Here is a 22,915-nt window from a genome sequence, read left to right on the forward strand (position 1 = left end):
GTTAAATCCATATACTGAATGAATATGAAACGCTGGCAGCAGGCAGGAAGATGGACAGCTTTTAATCGGGGTCCTTCAGAGGTCCTTTGAATGCATGTGGCGCGATATGGGAAACTGAGGCGTAAATAGTTTTGATTGTCGTTTTCTTCTCAAAGAGAGGCATAAATTTATCTAAACAACATGTTTTCTGCAGAGCAGAGTTGCTGGTTTATCCGCAAGGTGAGTGTTTTTCTTCTGACACCAGATGGCTATTTAGAAAGTGATTTTTCGTGTCTCCTAGCTTGCTAAACTTAGGTCTGTTTATGCTAGCTTCTTTGAATACAGCTAATGAACGTCTTCAGATTTTATTTATTTAAAATTATCTTTAAAAGTGTTTACATAAAGTTGAGAAACCGAGGTACGAATGGAGGCTATTCAAATAAAAGAAAGAAACGCGAGCAAAGTAAAAGGGGAAAAAGTGTCTTTACAAATAAGAAGTTAGTAACAACTATACAGATATGTAAATTTCACACGTTAAACCCGACAGTTAAATAGCAACTCGAGTATTGCGTGTTTTCTGGTAGCAAAAACACTAAGGAAAATTAACTTAGTGATTATTTGTATTATTTGACTGAAATGTGAAAATATTTGATTCACGCATGTTGTAAACATTAATAATAGGCATCTGGGGGCTCACATTGAAAGTATATAGGCCTCCGTAGTTTCTACCAAACAATGACAGAAAAAGAATTGCTGATGTTGAATTGAAATGTTTTCATTTATTTTAAATTTATGTTACATTGAATGAAGTGAAGATGTCGTGCCAAAAACTGACTGATGTTTCTCTTTCTTTTTTCTTTTAAATTTATTTATTTATTGTAATGTCTGATATTTTTGTTTTTATTGGCAAATAGGCTGTACTCAATAGGATTTATGAAGTCGTTATATATATGATAGAGAAATGATCTTTTTTGCATGTATCCTAATGACTCTGACTTATTGTACCTACCATGTGTTCTAGATTATAATCAATCCAGTTTTTTTGCCACCTAAATATATTTATAGAGCTGTTATGTTACGTTTCTTGCATTTATCCGCCCACCTCTTGGCCAGATCTGCCTTGAAAAGGAAAAGTGTGTCAGTGATTTATTTATTTTTTTTTAGCTGGGGAAAATAAAGAATATATAAAGTGACTTTGCCTAAAAAAATGATTGCAGCTTCTATCTTGTGGTAGGAATATTGTTTCCTATTCAAACTGATTTGATGTCTTTCATGCAAGATATGTCTGACAGATTATTGGACAATAAGTCATCTACTACAGTTTAAAGCGCTTTGGGTGCCTTGTTTATAATGGAGCACTGTAACGAAAAATAATTTCCCCTAGGGATCAGTAAAATATTCTGATTCTGATTCTGATTGAAAAGCGCTATATAAATGCAATCCATTATTAAATACGAGTAACCTTTTTTTTTTTTTTTGGAAGTTACCAGCAATCACTTTTACCCCTAATGTAACAGTCATTCAAAACCACTTTTAAGTTCATACCTACCTTTTCCTATAAAACAAGCCTAAAGGGAAAAACAAACAAACAAAAACAAACCAGCTACCTATATTCAACAGAAGCCACTTCATTGCATTATTAGCAAGACAAAAACTAAATTTTGAACATAACACCTTTAACAAGGCATTAACAGTTCCACATGGGTATCACTCTTTGAGAAAATCGAATTGTAATGCAATATTGGGGATGTTTGCATCTTGGTTTCAGAATTTTACACCCCAGAAGATATTGTTTTAAATTACATGCTCTCTGGAGATTTCCTTTACAACCTGATTAGCACAGAACATGTTCTGTACATGAATGTGAAATTTAAGTAAGACAATTTAAAAAAAAGAAAAAGGAAAAAAAAAAGACCTTTTCACATGGATTCAAATTTCTTTTTTATAGCGTTGAATCAAGTGGTTATTCTTTCCCAATACTTGGTGATCAATAATAATAATAATAATAATAATAATAATAATAATAGTAATAATAATAGTAATAATACATTTTATTTGAGGCCGCCTTTCAGAAACCCAAGGTCACCTTACAAAAGAGAAAAATTAATAAAAGGAGCAATAGTCATAAAATACATAAAATAAGTTAAAATTGCAAAACAGAACTTGACAACAGATAAAATCAGCACTAAAGCGAATAAGCCAGTTTGAACAGATGTGTTTTGAGCTCTGACTTAAATGCGGGAAGAGAGTCTATATTTCTTATGGTTGGAGGAAGAGAATCCCAGAGCCAAGGAACAAAGCCACTGAAGGCTCTGTTCCCCATAAGACGGAACAGTAAGATGAATAGCAGATGAGGATCTGAGAGGGCGGGAAAGTGGTGATGTGAAGTGGGTCACACAAATAGGAAGGAGCAGATTTATGGATACACTTGTATGTGAGAAGTAAGATTTTAAAGTTTATCCTGGCTTCTATGGCCAACCAGTGAAGCTGCTGAAGAACTGGGGTAATATGAGCTCTTGACGGAGTACGAGTTATGACCCGAGCTGCAAAATTTTGAAGAAGTTGGAGTTGAGGAAGGGACCTTTTAGGGAGACCAAATAAGAGGGAATTGCAGTAATCAATATGAGACGTAATAAGACTATGGACAACGATGGACTATATAATGTCTATAATGTAATAATGACTGCTCTGTTCAGGTAATTTGTTGGAGAGCTGCAGCCAGTATTGCTTGGGCTGTACTGTTGTTGCCACCCAGCACAGCAATTTTTGTGTTCCTCAGCAAGTTCAGTGTTCTCCACCCCATCCAGACCATATCAGGTGAGTCACCACACTGCATTTTAAGATTACTCAGAGCTGTGTATGAAGCTTACCTTACCTTACACTTTTTTTTTTTTAAATTCCAGAATGCTTCTCCATGCTAACAAGTGCAACTGCCATCTTCTCTTTCATCCTGCTGTGTGGAGTGATCATCATGGTTGGTTTCTTGAACTTTGAGTATTACACAGGTGAGTCACAGAGCGCTGCAAAACTTCCCTAAAGATTTTCTTTACTACTAACATGTTACGTGGATAGATCATATGTAAATTGTCATTAGTGAAGCTGGAATTAATGTCACCAGTTCAGTGTTATGGTAGAGCTTATAATAAATAAAATGCTATCATTAGTTTAACAGAATTAAATAATTTGATTGTGGACTAATGTTGTCTGTTAAATAGGGAATAGTTTGTTGAATGACACCACAACATGAAAAACACACATTCCTTCTCCCTTGGATAAAAAGATGAGTGTTATGTTTTTCTTTAAATTATATAATAAAACAAAATGAAAGTAAAATGAGTTAAGTTTTACTTTCTTTTGAGGACAACTAAAATACCTGATTGTTTAGTACTGGTTCAGCACATCCATGGGGCCAGCTATTACTTTAATAAGCTTTACTCAGGTTTTAAATGATAAGATAATATAATGGGTACTCCACTAAAAAATTGTCTGTTATGTAACTTCTTTGTTGTTACTGTTTTTTCTTTCAGTCATTCCAACTATTGCATGCTCGAAAATCGCACTCTTTGGTCAGCTTCTCCACCCTCGACAGCTTGTCAACTCCCTGGTCCACTGCATCATGGGAATGATCGTGGCTTGGTGTTCTGCCGTTACCATTGGATTTAGATACGAAACTCTTGGCCACCCGTGTGCACAGACCGATGGGTAAGTGACTACCACACTAAGCTTTGGTGGTGAGCTTTAAACGTTTCTTCCACAGTTTAACTGCCTTCATTTATTTGCAACCCTGACAGTTATCATCAGATGTGTCTGAATGAATATCATCTCATCCTTCTGCTGGGTGGAGCTTTTGTTGGATTCTCTCACAGTCTGCTGGGTGTGATCCACAACATGAACTATGTCTCCTTCCATACTGTTCAGGTAAACGGTGGACTTTAAAATGTTCTTTGTTTATCTGTGATTCTGCCTCACATGTGACAGTGAATCAAAATTAGTATCCTGACTGCGAATAGCTCCAACATATTTTTCTGAGACAAAACAAGTAAATGAGGTGGCTGTAGCTCAGGAGGTAGAGCTGGTCACCTACTGATCGTAAGGTTGGAGGTTCGATCCCTGGCTCCTCCAGTCTGCATGCCAAGTGTCCTTGGGCAAGATACTAACCCCAAGTTGCTCTCCGATGCATCCATTGGAGTATGAATGTGTGTGAATGTGGTTAGATAGCACTCAGTTTAGGGTCAGTGCTTGTGAGAATGGGTGTGACTGGGTGAATGTGGCATGTTGTATAGAGCGCTTTGAGTACTCCTGGAGAGTAGAAAAGCGCTATATAAGAATCAGTCCATTTACCATTAAATCACCCCCCCCACCCCCAAAAAATAAATAAATAAATAAAAAAAAGTTGCAGCTGTCTAATGTGAGTTAATATTTGTTGTTCATGTTCACATATTATTTCCCCAGCAATACAAATACCTTCGCTTCAAGGGATCTCTTCCTTTGGTGGTTAGGTGCAGTGCCACTCAGGCACTTTACTCTGTCAGGAACTTCATCGTTGTTTATTACTTTTTGGGTAAGTAGCTTCCTTATTAATTAAAATGCCATTAATGAAGCTTCTCTCTGTCTGTCTGTCTCTCTCGCTCTCGCTCTCGCTCTCTGTGGCAAGATCTGAAAACTGCTGTTCACAAACGCTGTCCATCTAATCTGACTGAGCTGGAGCTGTTTTGCAAAGAAGAATGGGCAAGAATTTCAGTCGCTAGCTGTGCAAAGCTGGTAGACACATACCCTAAAAGACTGGCAGCTGTAATTGCAGCAGAAAGTGGTTCTACAAAATATTGACTCAGGGGGCTGAATAATTACGCACACCCCACTATAGATAGATAGATACATAGATATAGATTGTCTGGATTTTAGCTTTCTCTGCACAGCATACTGGAAGTGTTCATTATTTAAATTTAATATCAACAGGGTACATTCCAAGAACATGGATCTGTAAAACACTGAATCTTCACTTGGGCAGGTTAGTGTTAGATCATATATGATTTATTGAAAATACTTAGCAATGCTTTTTGCCTGATCAGTAGCTCGCCTCGTGCAAAACACTGCATTATCATAGTTATGTGTGATCTACCCTTCCAGCTCTGCCCACCCTCTTGACAGCATAGCTGGATTGCTGGACCTCTCCCTCCTCTACCACCTCTGGATCAGTGCCACCTTTCTCCTCTTCACTTGGTACATCATGCTGCTGCTCTTTAGGATTTTTCTCACTGAGGTGTGTATCAGTTAAAGGCAAAATTTAGATCTCTAAATATTTTAAACCCAATTGTGCTGTTTAGTATATTAACTATCATTAACAAGTCATTGAGGGAAGGTTGTTTCTTCCTGTTTTAATACTGTGATAATTACATTTCCTAAATAAAAAATCCTATCTTGGGTCCAGTTCCTCTAGGAGCTATTGACCTATTTCAAAATTGCCATTTATTTACAAACTGTTTGACAAAAGTTGTCAATTTAGGTGTGTGTGTGTGTGTGTCATGTTATATCCTTCTTTCATACAGAGGTTCTGCTGACCATTTCAAAATGATTTTGGTCAGTGGAAAACAGTACATAGTAACCACAATAACATCCATAATCAAGACTACACAACTTTTATTTATATTTTTAATAACTTGGAAACACTAGGGGGCAGCAGTGTCAATGCAATGGGTTTCTAAGGACTGAAAAGCATCTTGACTACAGTTTCTAATGAAAGATAATAAATAAATAATAAAATGAAATTAAACATAATACATTTCTTCTGTAGGGGTACAGTTTTCCTGTGCAGTCATCTTTTACTGAGGATGCAGACCATTGCCTTCCTAAAGTACTGACTGAAAAGCAGCCAATGCTATTAAAAGTAGGTACAAAACACATTTATATTCTTGCAAGCATATCCTTTTTAGGTTAAACCCCACTGATCACCAAATTCTGGTGCTCTCTTTTCCCAAATTTCAGTTCCTAGCTTTGCAGGACTTGGCTCTGTTGTCTCAGCATTCTCCATTACGACGCTGTGAGGTCTTCAGTCTGAGTCAACCAGGTCTGATCATAGTTTTCTTTGCACAAAAGAAGTTTTTCTTATTTCTATAGCTGTATAGCCCATTCTTCTGATTGTGACATCAGGCATATAATATGTAGATTTTGGTAGTCAGCTGTCAAGCTCCTTCTGACCTCACATCCAACAGATAAGTTAAATCAATCACAAACATCAAACATGCAAGGCAGGAGCCATAGTTCTTTTGTAAGAATAAATCTTGACGCATGTCAGATATTCAGATTGTGCTTTTATCTAGCTCAGAATGTATACCTTATTTATTTATTCCCAGGTGGACATCCTCATAACTGGAATGCTATCAGTAAAGAGTGCCTCTCTCTGCTGGCTGATCTTACCCAGAGACTTGTAGCCTATCATGACACTGTAGCAACCAATGGCAGGGCCAAATCACTGTCAAGTGGGAGTGAAAGGAAGACCTCTTCTGAAACATCAGGTACATTAGTATCACAGAAGTGGCTATCCATGTCGGCCAACTGTATAACAGTATATTAACATAGTGTGAGTGTGTTTATGGCATGTATGTATATTTTAATTTTTTTTGTAATCCTAACCTCAGGTACAGAAGATTTCATGAGTCCAAGGCCTACCGCTCTCATGAAAACTCCAGCTTCAGTCTTCACTCGGTCCATTGCTGGAGGCCAGCAGAGCCCTCTAACAGCCCCATTCACCCCTGATCTGGACAGCCCTTTTATGTCTCCTGCACTGCGGCGTCTTGCTGCTCCTGTGGAGCAAGGCTCACCTTGGTACGGCACAGTGCAGAGCCCCCACATTATGAGGCGAGTGCCCAAACTCTGGTCCACATCCACAGGTGAGTAGGGAATAATGGGAGCCGACAGGTCATTCAGATCATACAACTGCAATAAAATGCAATGTTAGACAAAAGAGAGAATGTGTCGACTGGTACATTTCCCCCTTTTTTTTTTTTTTTTTTTTTTTTTTTTTTTTTTAATGATGGCATTTTTGGGGGCAATGATACTTTTTTACTTTGGTTGGTCTGATAGGTTTATCCATTTTTGGGTACATTATAAGCTATAAGCTTCTGTTGATACAGATTCCCAGGTTAATGGCAGTCCCCCGCCATCACCAGCTTCAGTTCCCAGTGACAAGCAGGAACCCTCCAAACCAAGTTTTCTGGCTCAGTTCCTCCAGAACAGAAGAGAACAGGTACTAAAACCTTGTCTCAAAGCCAAATGATAATGTGTTTTTGGTCCTGCACTGTGCTTCTGACATAAGGCTTTTCACACTTATTAATTCAGGAATAATGTAACAGGAGTCAAGTGCTGTGGTCTACTTCATCCAGCTTTTCTAGTTTTCCAAAAACCTACAGTCAGGGGTGGACAGATGTGAAAATTAACAGGGATATCACAAATTCAGATGTAAGGTTCTGGGAAATGTGTCAAATTGGGAGCCTGTTTATGGTTATTGTTAGAAGTGTGCTTTTACTTTAAGTCAGGGTCTCGACCCAGAGTTAAGTGTGAAAAGCTAGTATTTGTGTTAGTCTGTCTTTTTTTTCTTTTTTTAAACTTTATCACCAAAACACTTCTACATTTAATTGTCTCATTTAGGTTAAAAATTTCTTGGCAAAGCGAGTGCTGATAGTGTATTTGTTTAACAAGGTAAGAACGTGTGGCATGTGCATGCTGTCTCCCTTAAACTTCTCCACACTGGGGGGCTCTGGCATGCTCTTATCTGGCTTGGTAGATTTTTGTCTTTTTTTTTTTTTTTTTTAACAAATCTAGCGTTGTCATGTAGTACCCATTACTAATTTATCTCCTGGTTCTGGACCTAATGGTGGAGGCATTACTAATGCATCTCTTTTCTATCCATCTTGCTCTTACAGTGAGCATACTAATTACCTTTAGAGCTTGAATTAAGGGGTCATGTGACAATCAGTTGTAGTGCTTGGAGTATATGCTTAGATATTTCCTTTTTCTGATCACACAGTGAGATTATCAGAGAAAAATCTCACTACTTGCATTTCCCTGCTTCCTCTGTGTCGAAACTAATGTGGTTAGTCTACTTTCTGAGGTTTATGTATATTTCTTTTAACCACACTTGCATGCTGTAGTGCTGTAGTGTAGTCACACTAAGTGTGCCCCACTAACAACTTCCTAATTTAGCATTGTGAGTCTGCATCTGTTAATTTAAAGGAAAAAAAATCCTGCTAGCTAACATTGTGTGTTGCAGCTCCCAGAAGCCTCGAGTCAGGCTCTCTTTGCTGACAGTCAGGCCCACATCTGGGCTTTGGAAGGTAGGAAGAAACTGTGAATACTTACATTTGATTTGAATTCAATTTCCATCCCGCATATTAATTTATTTTCTTTGATTTCCCTCCATTACAGGGCTGTCTTACCTTGTTCAAGCCTCATTCTCTGAAGATCAGTTTGGGGTTGTGCAGACTACATTACCCAGCATTCTTAGCTGCATGCTGGTCTTACAAGAGGTAAATTACAGTATATTATTTTACCTATACTGGATATACTTGCTGGAGATTTTCTTGTGCTCCCTTAAAGTAGAAACAGAAGAACAGTAGAAACAACTGTCCTAATGGCTTTTCCATTAGGATAAGGAGACCATTTTTAATAGGGCCCAGTTCACTATAACGCAGGTTGATTAAGCACAATGACCATTTTAAGTAGTACATGTACAGGACAGTTGTCCTTCTCGTCTGCAGGCTGTCGATCGACACTTCAAGCTGCCCCATGCCTCCAGTAAGCCTGTCAGGTCGACCAGCAGCATGGGAGACTCGACATACAAAACGCTGCGCTTTGCTCTCAGGGCCACACTAAAGACTGCCATCTACAGGATAACAACCACATTTGGTGATCACTTAAAGTAAGGCTGCTTACAATTTTGAGTAGTATTTTGTGTGATTAAGAAAGAAAACTGCATGCTGAGTATTATAACCCTTGGTGTTTTTGTTTGATCCTCAGTGCTGTTCAGCTGTCTGCAGAGCATCGGAAAAGATTGCAGCAGTTTTTGGAGTACAAGGAGTAATGTATTTGACGCTGGCCGTGCCTTGAGATTCTTATCGGTGTGATTTTTGTGCATAAAGATGTCAACAAATGAAAGGCCATGATAGTGCCTCTTTTAATATTTATGTCTGCACTATACCGTGGGATTATATTTGATGGTTGAGATCACATCTCTCACATGCAGGAAGGAGCAGGAAGCCAAACAGACAGACTGAAACGGGTTGAAGGACTGTTATCTCTTGTGTTTAGGAGATATTAATCTACCCTACAGTATAAGAGGCTCAAAATAAATAAATAAAAATTTTTCCTCACAAGCAAACGTGAGAAATTCATATATGACGTTTGTTGATTGGGATGAGTTACAAAGGGCTCTCTGTGCATCATCTTTGGATTTCATATTTCAGCTGCTGTCCTCTTGAGTAATATATATATATATATATATATATATATATGCGCCTGCCTAGAAGAACTGATCATCTGTCTGCATCAGCTCAGCAAAATACATTTTCAAATTAGACACCAGCTTTTGGACATGTTACCTGTTTGTATGATTTGTTTGTTTTTTGTTTGTTTTTTATTTTCATGATAAATGAGGTTATCATGTGAGAGGAACAGGTTTGGTGCAGCAGGTTTTTAAGCCTGGATAAATGTTGTCACTGCCAGAATTTAAGTTTCTGCTCAAAAAACTGTTTGAATAAAAACACGTGAAGATCCTTTCTCTGGTTTGGAGAAATGTGTGCTTGTCACAGGCGTAAGACGGAGGCAATTGAAAGGAAAGACCATGCCAAAGTTGTCAAATATATGATGAACAAAAAGCGTAGGAGTGGAGACTTCAATCAATGCTTTCTGCTCAGGGCTACTTACCTCAGTACTGAACCCTCACACCAGAATCCCAAATTATACATTAGACAGCAGAGGGCTTTGATTGTTGTGAAAACTGGCTACATATGGAAGAAAAATGCAATTCTATTAATTAAACTGGAGGAATTGTGAGTTCTCTTTGTAGGAGAAACCTATAAACAATAACTGAGCTCTATTAGAATACAGCCTAAACAGCATGAAACCTGAGACTGCAGCAGCTAAATGGAGTTCAGCAATTTTATAAATGTAATAACAGATTACAATTACAGATGGAAATCAGCAGTCTCACAAGCAACTGTATATACACTCACCTACCACTGCCTCAGTTTTTCATGGCATAGATTAAACGAGGTGCTGGAAACATTCCTTAGTTGCTGCAAATCTCCGGCTAAAAGACAGGCACTGACCATCCCCCAAAATTTGCTAGCTTCCTCCCCCCCGGCCCTCTCTGGCAACACTGTCTATGTTGGTACTAATTTCAATAAACTTGAGTACAAAAGAGAGGAAGACATGCTACAATCAATCAATGAAAACAGGTTTTTATGGATTAAAAAATTATATTTGGTTTTCATATGTATGTATTTTCAGTGATATCAACTTTAATAACAGGAAATTAAGTAGGCATAGAATTATTTTCTTTCTCTTTTTTTTTTTTGCTATATGTTTTAAGTATATTTGACAACAGCATAAGAAAACTGGAAATTCTGTTATTGCTGTGCTACCCCAATATTTTTAGTGGCCACCCCTATGAAAAAGTTCTGGAGGCAGCCCTGGTCTGTAGCTGGGAATCTCATCAACAGTGTTGGTCAAGTTACTTGAAAAAAGTAATCAGTAACTAATTACTGATTACTTCCCCAAAAAAGTAATCCCGTTACTTTACTGATTACTTATTTTCAAAAGTAATTAATTACTTAGTTACTTTTTAAAAACACGATTTACAACCTGAATAGGTAATAAAGCGATAGATCTTTCAGCCCAATTCTACTTTTTCTGCATAATCCATCATACAAAATGTAATCAAATGGAAAAGTCTCTTTTTTTTTAACTTGTTTTATCCGTTTTAATCTTTTAACTTTATGCATCAAGCAAAAATTAAATTATATGCACCATTCTCTGACTTGAAGAAATTACTTTAACATTTAAACCTATTTTCTGCACATTCCAGCACATAAAATAAAATATTTTTTTGTGTTTCAAATAGATGCAAGTAAAACACAGCAGAAAATAAATAAAGTCAAAGACTAGCGGTCCTGTCACTCTATTTTCACCTGTAAAGCAGGAGTGGGGTAGGCGGAGGTGTGCCCTGGTGCAGGTGTGCCGCAGCGGTCAGTGGAAGAATCCGCGAGTTTCTCTGTGAATTTCCCATTACGTCGTTGCGCACTCGGTGCTTGTTTAGGGTTTTTTTTTTCGCTGTAAAAAGAAGTTTTCTTCCCACGCACAACGGACGCTAATGTTTTTGTCACTTTTTATGGAATCAAACTCAAAGTAAGGTCAGTACTTCCACGCTTTAAACACTGCACGCTCATACTCTCTCGTACTATCCATTGTTGATCTGCACACAGCTGTTGTCACCAACGTCGCACTCGCTTACGTCATTGTCATGAGACACTCGCAAAAAAATCACGGTTTTAGTAACGCAGTAACGCAGCGCTCTTACAGGAAAGTAACGGTAATCTAATTACCGTTTTTGCGATAGTAATCCCTTACTTTACTCGTTACTTTTAAAAAGTAATCAGATTACAGTAACGCGTTACTGCCCATCTCTGCAGAAAAAATCATGAAGAAAAGAGGATATCTTAAGATTCTGAAAGATGTTGGAGTCAGCAAATATGGTCTAGGTCCTCACTTTGTCTTCCTACAACAAAAAAACACAACTAGTATGTTTGGAAAAGTTGTGTTTAAAAGAAATTCTCTGTTTAACATAACTTTTTCAAAGGCAGGCTTATAATTCTGTCCTCATCTGTGCATCTTATTTTTTGCCAACTGTTTAAGATTCATTATAAGTTACAATTTTTCATATTTTAGCAACATTAATGGCAATTTAAAAATCAATCTGTTAATAAACAGCATGATATTCATGATTGTACAACAATCATGTTTTATGCCCTTTATGATATTTTAGATTGTCTGTGTTATTTTCATATTTGACTGAGCATCAATGAAGTGGATGAGTACATCATTAGAAATTAGTAAACCTTAGCAATGAACATTTAAATGAGACAGTTTAAAAAGAGCAATAGTGGTTGAAACATTCAAAACCTAAACAGGTCTCTGTGTGTCTTTGCTGGGTTCACAAAGCTGGTGTACAGCCCCACTGTTTTTTAATCACCCTCCTTTACAACCACCAGTTTGCTACCACGAGACACAAAAGAAAGGTCTCTGCAAATCCAATGACAACATTTTAAACACAAACAATAGGGCAAGCAAGTGTTTTAACAAATGCAAAAGAATGAGACCATAAAATGACAACATCAAGAGCACTGTTTTTGTTTATTGCACGAATCGTACTTATTTCCAACTGAACTGGTAGAACGCAATATTAGGCAGTGGTGGGAAAAAAACTGTTCATCAAAAGCTGTAATATGTATACAAGATACCCAAAATAGCCAGTGGGAACATCTGGATACAACTGTCTCAAATCATGGATTGATATCTAGAAAGGAAACACTGCTTTTTGTTTCTCTGGGAAGAAAAAAAGAAAAAGTCAATACTTGAAATGATAGCAGTTCTGTTTATAACAGAGATGTCATAAGAAGAGAAAAAAAACAAAACAGAAAATGGTCATGTCAAGACATGTTTTTCTCTGGATTTTAAAAGTATTTTGTCCTCATATAGAATATAAACCTCTGGATCATTACCAATCAAATGTTCTGACATTTTTTTCTGAAGTCGAACAGCATTTGCTAAAGTCTTTTTTTTTCCTTTTTCTTTTTTTTTTTTTACAGTTTTAATATATATTTATATATATACATATAAATTCAACTAACTACAGTTCTCATAGAAAATGAGAAAAGCTGGACTTTTATCGCTCTCACACAACAAATGACTGGCAAGCATATTGACTCTGCTCCTCCCCCCATCCTCATCTTTGAGCTGCTGTCAACACAGCACAGAGACAGGAGTGATGTGCTGGCTGCTAACACCTGACCTGGCTCAGGTGGAATTCATTTTTAAACCTTTTCTTTTGTTGTTGTTCTTGCCATAAGCTAGATGATACATTGGTCAGGCTTATTAAATATACTAAATGTGAAGCTAACACCATCAGGTACTTAGCATAGTTTTATACAAAGGGGATGCAACCCAGGGATGTGGCTAGGCTGGGTCTGTCCAGAGATAACCAAACCAACTAATAAGCACTAAGTTATAACACTGTATGTCAATTCTTTAAGCCAAATCTCAAAGCCTAGAAAACTCCCTTTCTGGTTACTCTCCACCATCCTCAGTGACAATTAAGATTGTCATACAGCTTAAACAAACAACATAAAATGTGATAAGTGGAGAGATTCAAATGTGCTGCTATGTGGACTGAACCAGGCTAGCCATTTCTCCCTTGTTCAAGATTCATGGCAAGAAAATGAAAGTTAATGTCCAAATTTCTTTAAGGAACCACATAAACATCTGCAGCCCTTTATCACTCCCATCTCTATTGGCTCTTAGGCAGTGTTTCAACTGCAATTAATCCAGGTCGTTTCTGGCTCTTTAAAATGACAAATTCCCCAACAGAGCCCCAAATCAGTCCTTAATTCCTACACATATGCTGAACACCTTCTACCTCTCAATTTCTGTGATCACTGAGAGGTGAACTAAATAGAGACTGAGGGAGGAAGAGGAAGAAAGAGGTGAGGAAAGGCTGGTCAAAACAAAGGAAACCACCTCATGAAACACTTAAGTGCAAAACACCCCCGTCTCAGAAAAAAAACAAAACAAACATAAAAAAAAAAAAAAAAAGGATTTTCCTATCACATACTCAGTGCACATTTTGTCTGTGTCTCAAACTAAAGCATCCCTGATTCAAAGTGCACTCAGTAGTGATGGGGGCAGATGATGGAAGGAGGAGAGGAGGGAGTGGCTGAGGGCAGCATGTAGGATAATGCAGCACGTAGAGAGTTAGTACTTCTCTGGGAGCAAACAAGTGATAGATGCAATCAGCTGTTTGAGCTAACAGCCTACGAATCAGTATGATACTGGGAGCGGGGGCCGCTGGGCTCTCCCTCAAAGTTCAAATCTTAAAGGAAGTCACATTTAGGGGATGGCTTGAGTGTATAAACCCCTCCTCAACACAGAAAGGTCAAAAGCAAGAGGTGTGTTACTAAGAGAAAGGGGATTGTGTGCTGGTGATGTATAGCTTACTACAGGTTGCCTAAAGTTGGATGTATATGTTGCCATATACACACAGTACATCATTCTGGGCCTAGACAGAGCATTTAATTGATGTATGGACAGCCAAGGACCTCCAAATGGTTCATAGGGGTGTAAAAGCAGTTACTAACCTCACCTCTTTGAAAAATTCTCAAAAAAACAAACCTAGAAAGGGATTCTGGAAGTGTGTCTGTAGTTGCCATATGCACACTCGTAACTGCTGAGAAACCTGGCGCTAAGCATCTCTGTCACTATCACTCTGCTTCAACAGTATGTTTAAGTAAATGTGTGTTTATCTGTGTTTGTGTGTTAAAAAAGTCTGTGGCTCGTCAGTGTTTGAATGTGCCAGTGTGTCAATAGTGCTTGCCTATGTGCATCAATTCAAGGGCAATAAAGTGTGTTTATGTATGTGTGTTTATGTATGTGTGTGTGTTTATGTATGTGTGTGTGTTTATGTATGTATGTGGCTCATGATGACATGCACTGGACGTGATCTGGACCTCCGTCCTCTTCATCTGAGGAATCTGGAGAACTCCAAGAATCATCTGTGTCTGCATCTGCACCCTCACGGCGGGCCTGGATTTGAGCCAGAGAAAAGTGACAATGAGCAAGTTAAATGAGTCACATGCAAACATCCTAGGGTTGTGCGATATGACCAAAATCTCATATCCCAATATAAGAATTCTATCGTCCCGATAACGATATAAATCACAAAAATGTAACATTTCCTGTAAATTCTGTGAATCTCGGGCAGCTCGACTTGCGTGAAGTGTTTCCAGCTGCGCGTCTATCACCCGGAGTCGAGTGTTTTAACCGATGCATGAAACTATACATTTTTAGACATAAGTTGTATTTATTACACGGCGTGCTGCGGGTTGCCTGTTCTAACGTTTGAGTCTAAGGTTTATTTTTTAGCACCTGGCGGCTCTTTTTTTAACTTCTCATCCGTAAATAATCTGCTCTTTCACGTGATTCAGTTTATTTTGAAAAGTCTCAACAGGATCTTGAGCTTTATTGTGAAAAGTTTATGTGGAACATAAACAAGCAGACACGCGATGGTGTTACCGTCATTGTTGCTAACCACACCGCATAAAAACAGGTGCTTGTCCGTCCGTAGTCTGGTTATATTACATATAAGAGAAAGAGAGAACTTTAAGAAATGAATATAGCCACTACAGTGACCATCAGAACAATGAAAAAATATTGCCGTAAACAGTTTATTTTGCGACACCACGAAACAAACGATAGCGTAAAATGAAACGATAGATGTTTTTATATCGTCAAACGATATATATCGTTATATCGAACAGCCCTAAAACATCCCATCTGTTCTTTTCAGAAAACTGAAACATTTTCAACATATTAGATTGGTACTTTTTCAGATTTTCTTCCAACATAAATTATTTTTGCAGAGACATTACATAGATGTATTAGAAAATTGCTTCCCTAAAGACACTTTTCATAACTTTTTTCAAAAATATTAACTCTTCCCTGTCAATCCCTGTCCAACCCCCACCCCCCAAAAAAGAAAGTAATTTTGGACTTGTTGAGAGCTCACCCTTGCAGGTCTTCTGTTTCTCATGTGTCTCATCAGGAACCACAACAGCTGGGTGTCGTACTGATCGCCGTGGCGCACACTGTCCTCGTCACGCTCCCGTTTGTTTTTCTTCATTACCTTCTCAAACAAAACAAAACAAAACGAGTGTGAATATGGAGGACAGAGAGCGTGTAATATTAGCTAACATGTCCATGTCCTTGATGCAAAGAGAGTATATGTTATAAAGTAAGATTTAATACAATTATATTACCACTGAAATTAATTTAAGACCAAGAGTAGCTGTTTTGTTACTGGTTGTTTAGCCAACATTCATCTACCCGTTACAGTAGGTTAAATCCTTCATTACCATTTGTGAACCAAGTAAATGTCATTTGCTGATCTCTTTCTAAAGAATTGGTGTAACGTCTCTCCCAGACCAAACAAAAACAAAAAAACGCAGCGGCCTAACAATGCAGTCAGATTTCCCAGAAGGAAGGTCTAAAGGTACTGTATGATGAAAATTTTCAATTATCACAGTGACTAATAAATAAATAAATAAATAAAACAGTTATAACATATCTGTTTCATTCTGGGTGTGAGGCTTCCATGTTTCAACGTTAGTCCTCTAAAGCTAAACAATGGGGACTTTTTACCCACAGAGTGGACAAAGTGGAGTTACACAACACACAAGCGGTCGGCTTCTCACATAAATAGCAACTGTACAGATGAAATTAGGTCTGTACACATTAGGTTTTACAGTCAAACAGGCAAATGTGTTGGGGCACACTTACTTCCGTTTTCACTTTCAGTAGTTTAGATAAAATCTTAAACTGGATTCATTAAAAATCTGTGTGAGTATCTGCAATATCACAATTACATCATTCATTTGTCTGAATTCACACAATAAAACAGGACACAATACCTCTTTGAGACCCTTGAGTCCTGTGGGGGTTTCAGCTGTGGGGGCCCACAGTTTGATGTCATGATCCAGCCCACTGGTAGCCATACCTGGCAGATGTGGATGTGGCTCCAAACAGTTCACCTGTGGTTTTCAAAGGTCAAACGTACAGCAGATAACACATTGATGTTCTAATTTATATATAAAAATGAAAACTTAAAAGTATAAATACAAAAGTCTGATGCTGCAAATTGCTACTAAAAACAAGTTATTGGAGTGAACCCTTCAACATCTAAAGGGTCTTACAAAGTTGTCTCATTCAAAAAAAATCTGTGGTACTTTCCCACTCTGACTCACCACTCCTCCTCGGTCTCCCTCCATAAACTGGACAATACGAGCAGAGTATTTGTCCCATAGATAGATGTGCCCACAGTCGCTGCCACTGACCACAAACTCACTGCATGGCCCATAGAAATTCACCCCCTTCACTGTGAGCAAGAGGTAATGAAAAGAGAGGATGGTATTATATCAATGCCAGAAACTCAAAATGACCTGCTGACAGCTTTATTTTGTAGAGTTGTCTATACCTTATACAGCTTATTTAAAATAATTTTAAAAAGTAGTACCTGTGGCATTATTGCGGTGACCCTTATATCTCCTGAGATAGTCTGCCCCATCACTGTGGTCGGAGTCAAACAAGTAGATGTCTTCATCATTGTAACTAGCCAGGAGCTCTGGACATACAGAAAATATCAAACAGCCATTTGCTTAATTTCCTTTAATGCAATAAAGGCAGAAGCTAGTCATGACTTTCATAACTTTTGACTATACACACACATCATTTATATATGCCAAGCCAAAAGTTGATAAATTGGTGTAATTGGCACTTTATCTGACCTTATTGGTGTTCTACAAAAGATAAGCATTTCAGAAGAAGAAAAATCCTAGAATTTTAGTTAGTGAGCTAACTCCTAGTTCTATTTCAATGTCACTGAGATTGCACAGTGGTTGCATCACATCACACAAGAAGGGAAGAGGTTTGAACTTTAAAAAAAAAAAAAAAAAGGAAAGAAAAAAAAGACTAGATCGAGGAATTATCAAGGGTCTGTGTCCTTATTTTTAAGAAATATTTCTAAAAATGTTCATAATAGAATAAGAAAAGAATGAGAAAACTTATTTTACCTGTGCCATCGTGACTGTACACAAGGCAGGTTATGTTGGTTTTAGACTCACTGGATACCAGATGTGAGGGACAAAACTTTTTCAGTACACCATTGTTATCATTTTCATTAATCTTCCTCTGGTCATAGATCCTAAAGAAAGTGAAAACAAAATACTGTGAGAAGAGAAAAAGAGTCAAAGAATAACATTTAAGTGACAAAATTGTATCATACCACAATGATAATGGATTCTTTAGAGTGGGGAAAAAAGCATTTTTACTATTCCCTGGTTCATACCTCACATACTGATCTCTCCCGCCAACAGCAAAGTGGTGTGTCTTTGCTGGGTTCACAAAGATGGTGTACAGCCCCACTTTTTTATCACCCTCCTTTACAACCACCAGTTTACTACCACAAAGATACAAGGAGACACAAAAGTACACCAGTATTACCACTGATCAACCTAAAAATGTTTTATCTGTTTATGTGTTTTGCTCACATGGTGCGCAAGACAGTTTTGTCAATCCACAGCAAGTCTCACTCTACACTAACTGTGACAAAACTAGCTGAATGTGAAACTTAATAGCACTAAGCTGAGAGCCATTGCACAGAATTCAGTTATGTGAATACATAATGATAATAAAAAATCTTGACACTTACTTGGCAGGGCGGTCTAGACGCAAGTCAATACCAAATACAACAGCATCCTCTCCAGCTGACAGAAAGGAGCAAGGTGAATCTGGCTCAAGGGCCAGCTAAAAAATACAAAACAAAAAATTGATATGATACCAATTCAGCTGTCTCTAAGAGTCTTAAACACCACTGGACAAAGATTTCCTCTCACAGACCTTGTGTGCAGCACCTTTATGCTGTGCGACCCGTTTCGTGTTCTTGCAGCGCTGTGTGGCAGAAAGCTCAGCCACTCTGATCTGACCATCACGAGCACACATGGCCAAGGTGGAGTCCCCACTGTGAGGCAGGAACTTTGCCTAAATTAAAGCCAGGGGTAGCCCAATCATGCATTTTATAACCACAATTTAACTTGATTAAATTATGCTTATGAATTAGTCACTTCAATCTGTCTTGTAAGTTTTTTCTTTTAATAACGGATTATTATAAAATAATAAAAACAATAAATAAATCATCAAATAGAAATTTACTGCTTGTCTCTAACTTAGTCTTGTTTCCACATTCTACTTCTTTATCACTGTTTCTGTGGTATAATGATTATAGCTTCTTATAAGAAAAAGTCCCAGAAAGCTACTTATTTTGTCTCAACAGATGAAACAATCAAATAAGAGAAGAAGAGAATATTAAACAACTACTCAATAATTTAAACATTATCTTATTAACTCTTGAAGGAAACTGAAGTTTTTATAACATTAAAAAAAAACACTGATTTTTCCTTCTGCTGTATAGAATACTCTAACACATTACTATTACTAACATTTATTTGGAAAAATAACTAAAGGACTAACTAATAATGAACCTCTACTGTAGTCCTATTTTTGTGTTTTACCTGAAAGACATTGCTCTTGTGTCCACTGTCAAACTCCAGTTCAGCACGACGGATGGCCCAGTCCCAGATCACCACACGCAGGTCATCACTGCCTGATGCCAGGCGTGTGCCTGATGGATTGAAGTGCAATGTGTTGACACAACCTGTATGCCTCTCTAATCGGCCTTGGAGCTCCAGCCTTTGCACGAGGCCACGAGCCCCACACACGCGCCTCACAAACTGGTGTGAGTCCCTGCCGATCTCTCTGGAGCGCAGCGAGGGTACCGCCCGCCACACAGGACCACGCATGTCACGGAGCTCTGCCCCGAGCCATGCCTCCATAGCTTCATCATCATCGTCGTCGTCATCATCATCTTTCTGTTCTTCTTCATCATCATCGTCGTCGTCATCATCATCTGAACTTGAGGAGTGGTTAGTGCCGCCGCCAGGTCTGTTTCTCTTTCTAGCTGCCCTTTTCCCACCATCTTTTTCTTTGGCCTTCTCTCGCCTTCCTCCCTCACTCTCCCTTTCACCATCCTCAGTTAAAGAGTAGAGGCCGCTGCCGTCCATGCTGTCTGTATCTTCATCCTCTTCTCCCTCCCTGGTTGGGCCCGTCTCTCCTTCTACATCTGGCATAGATTTGTCTCCAGATGCTTCAGCTGTTTCTTTGGGAGCTATGGAAATAGAAAAGCCCAATATAAGGTTAAAGCAACACTGTCACATAGGGAGATTCATAAAATACATAAAGAAAAAGACAAATATGTAGATGGTTAGTCATATATAGTAGGAAAAACTCATTATGAAATTTTTCCACCATACTAAAACTATAAGAGTTACCATCTTGAGAGGAAGACTGTGTTTGCCCCTCTTTGCTTCCAGAGGCATCCCTCTCTTTGTGTTGGTCTTCTCCAGGCTCCTTTTCTTCAGAGCCACCTATTGAAACCAAACATTTTCTCTGATGAACTCTGATGACTGCTGCGGAGTATGACACCATGCACTGCTGTCATTAGTATATAAACTGACTTGTTTTACCGTTAAGCACCGTGGATTTGCCGTCAGCCTCAGCCATTGTATCTGTGAAGTCCTGCGTCGACCCGAGGTACAACCTCGTGTTGGACACAAAAACAAAATTAATGGTGCATTGACAACTACTCAAAATCAGACTGGACAGTTTGTGTGCTATAAACGAGGCGACGCCACGGCTTTCATTTGATAAGCTCTTGCCAAATAGCGACTTGACACTATTTGCAATAGGGTACAAGTTACCTGTTAGCCCCGTAGCTTCCAAACTAACACTCTGGCTAATTTTACAAGCTATACACCGCTGCATGTAAAGATATAAACAAACTAAGTCGTTTGTTAGCCGAATCACGGGCCTGTTTTGCTTTGTGATATTTAACTATGTATTGTCCTGTATAAAAGAACTGCTTGACTGCCTGACAGTTATTACCATAAGCTAATGCTACCTAGCAAACTCGAGGCTAACAAATGTCGAAACTAAAACACAGTTTTCTAAGTTGTGCTGCACAACTAACTAGCTACTGGTCAAAATGCAAACAAGCGGCTAGCATTGCTTATACTCGCTAACTAGCACAGCTAGCGTTACCTGTAGTCGAAGGCCCGACGAGGCGTACTTCTTAGTTTAGTCTTAATCTTTATTGCAGATTTATTTGCTCCACCTCGCTACTCAGCAAATGAGCTAAGTGCCTTGACTAGGAACTCTATGACGAAAAACACACGACATGAGGAATGCGTGCATAAAGCTTTTTTTGAAAAGTCAGACTATATTGCGAGCTAGCTGCGTTCACATAAGATTGCCTGCTCTGTTTATGTTTTGACGGTTCAGCTTTTTCTTTTTTTCTTTTTTTCTAGTTACATTTCCGGTTTCGTGCTCGCATGTTTTTTTTCTACCGGAAGTTTGGTACGCAGAGATTAACCATCGGCATCAACAACGACAATAATAATAATAATAATAATAATAATATGAACAAGACGATATGCGCAAAAACCTTTGTCCTGTAGTTGCTGAGACCACTGGGATGGGTCATATTGACTGATTACAGTACAAGAAACAGGCAGAATCTCTTCTACAGCACACAAAGTGAGATTATCTTTAAAAAAGCCAGGAATACAATACAAGCTAGTGAATGAGAACAAGTTATATTTCATATCAACGCTTCTTTTCCTTGGCAACAGTAATAATGATAATAATAATAATAATAATAATGATAATAATAACAACAACATTGATGATGATAATAAAAATAAGAACACATTAATAATACTTAAAATTAGTTTATATTTAATTCAAGTGAACATTTCATTTATTGAACATCAACAAAACGCAGATAACTTGCAAAACACTGAAAAGAAATTGCAAATGTTTAATTATTTCATTTAAATGTTTTTCTATTGAACAAAATAAAAAAGTTATTAAGGTCAAGACCAATTGCAAACAGCAAGAATAACACCGGAGGCTACAAGATCATGTTAATAGCCTAACAAACCACTGACCCCCCCCCCCCCCAACACTCATTCACCCACTTACTTACATGTGATTCTTTAGAGCACAGAACAAAGACTGCAATGATCCAAGTTCAGTCTAACGATGATACTACTAGCACAAGCGTATTCATTCATTTATACAGTTCATCGAGATGCCTGTTGTGAGGAGACCTCGAAGGAACGACTGTTGAGTGTATGTTGCTCAGTTTATCCATATTCAATTTTCCACAGAATGTAAATTAGATTCAATCCATCATGGTAGCCTTAAATTTCCAAGTCTTCTGGGTAGGGGAACTTCAGTGCATGTGGCTGATTGGGACTTTTTAATTTTGGGACTTTTTTGATTTCACCTATAAGGCCAAGGTATATGTGTCCACAAAGCCCGGGCTCACAAATAACACAACTGTCATAAAATGACAATTATGTCGAGTAGGCTGTAATCCACAAGGATTTTGAGGAAAGTTTGTACGTTTCTGGCGCCCCCTACAGGTTGCTGTAAAATGCTCTGGCGTTATCACGGCATAAAAATCGCGATCCTTGATAACTGCACGCATGCTTATTGAGTTCTGACAAATTTCCTACCAATACTTTTGATGCATAATGGAAGCCACGTCTTTTTATATTGTTCCCTATATCAGTGCATAGCCGTCTGGCCAGTATAGGGCACTGACTGCGGTCGTCTGACTTTTCAAGTGGTGTTTATGGTGGCAGAAGAACTAAACCTGTTTCACGTGATTTGCCCCTTGCTCTAATTGAAACATGCGAATGATCACTGACAGTGCCTCGAATACAAAGAAACCAGCAACTCTATGAGTAAATATGAATATTTTTTATCCGTTGCCTGCAACTTTAGTAGAGAAATTAAAGTTAAAAAAAAAAAAAGGTGAATCAATGTTCTTTCACAGAGATGTGGCGAACATGAGAACATTTCTGCACAGCCTCAGACGTATGATTAAACAATTGCTCATGTGTTAAAAGCACAGACGCCTTACAAAGACCTGATTTTCCACAGCTTTTTTTCGTAAAATTCTGCACATGACTCGTTTCATAAATAAGGGGACATA

General features: G+C 38.2%; 2 protein-coding genes across 2 annotated transcripts; one reads left to right on the forward strand and one right to left on the reverse strand.

Moving 5' to 3' along the window:
* The first annotated feature begins 73 nt into the window (after positions 1 to 73).
* On the forward strand, positions 74 to 9,749 carry ndc1 (NDC1 transmembrane nucleoporin). The gene is made up of 18 exons (XM_084911501.1): positions 74 to 219; positions 2,676 to 2,796; positions 2,883 to 2,984; positions 3,507 to 3,681; positions 3,771 to 3,897; positions 4,432 to 4,540; positions 4,936 to 4,987; positions 5,107 to 5,239; positions 5,771 to 5,863; positions 5,962 to 6,043; positions 6,330 to 6,491; positions 6,615 to 6,866; positions 7,110 to 7,222; positions 7,624 to 7,674; positions 8,246 to 8,309; positions 8,401 to 8,501; positions 8,733 to 8,893; positions 8,992 to 9,749. Exons 1-18 carry the CDS (start codon positions 181 to 183, stop codon positions 9,053 to 9,055), a joined length of 2,001 nt encoding a protein of 666 aa, XP_084767627.1. The 5' UTR covers positions 74 to 180; the 3' UTR covers positions 9,056 to 9,749.
* A 2,616-nt stretch (positions 9,750 to 12,365) lies between these two features.
* Positions 12,366 to 21,217, reverse strand: dcaf8 (DDB1 and CUL4 associated factor 8). Its single transcript, XM_084911502.1, has 13 exons — positions 20,953 to 21,217; positions 20,379 to 20,452; positions 20,184 to 20,279; positions 19,368 to 20,020; positions 18,697 to 18,837; positions 18,509 to 18,603; positions 18,146 to 18,256; positions 17,871 to 18,001; positions 17,315 to 17,422; positions 17,046 to 17,176; positions 16,713 to 16,832; positions 15,812 to 15,928; positions 12,366 to 14,829 (listed from the first exon to the last, which is right to left on the reverse strand). Exons 2-13 carry the CDS (start codon positions 20,413 to 20,415, stop codon positions 14,722 to 14,724), a joined length of 1,848 nt encoding a protein of 615 aa, XP_084767628.1. The 5' UTR covers positions 20,416 to 20,452; positions 20,953 to 21,217; the 3' UTR covers positions 12,366 to 14,721.
* Between the last annotated feature and the right edge of the window lie 1,698 nt (positions 21,218 to 22,915).

Source organism: Perissodus microlepis, chromosome 18, assembly GCF_051167445.1.
Source record: "Perissodus microlepis isolate ML-2025 ecotype Zambia chromosome 18, ASM5116744v1, whole genome shotgun sequence".
In the NCBI taxonomy this organism is placed as follows: Eukaryota; Metazoa; Chordata; class Actinopteri; order Cichliformes; family Cichlidae; genus Perissodus; species Perissodus microlepis.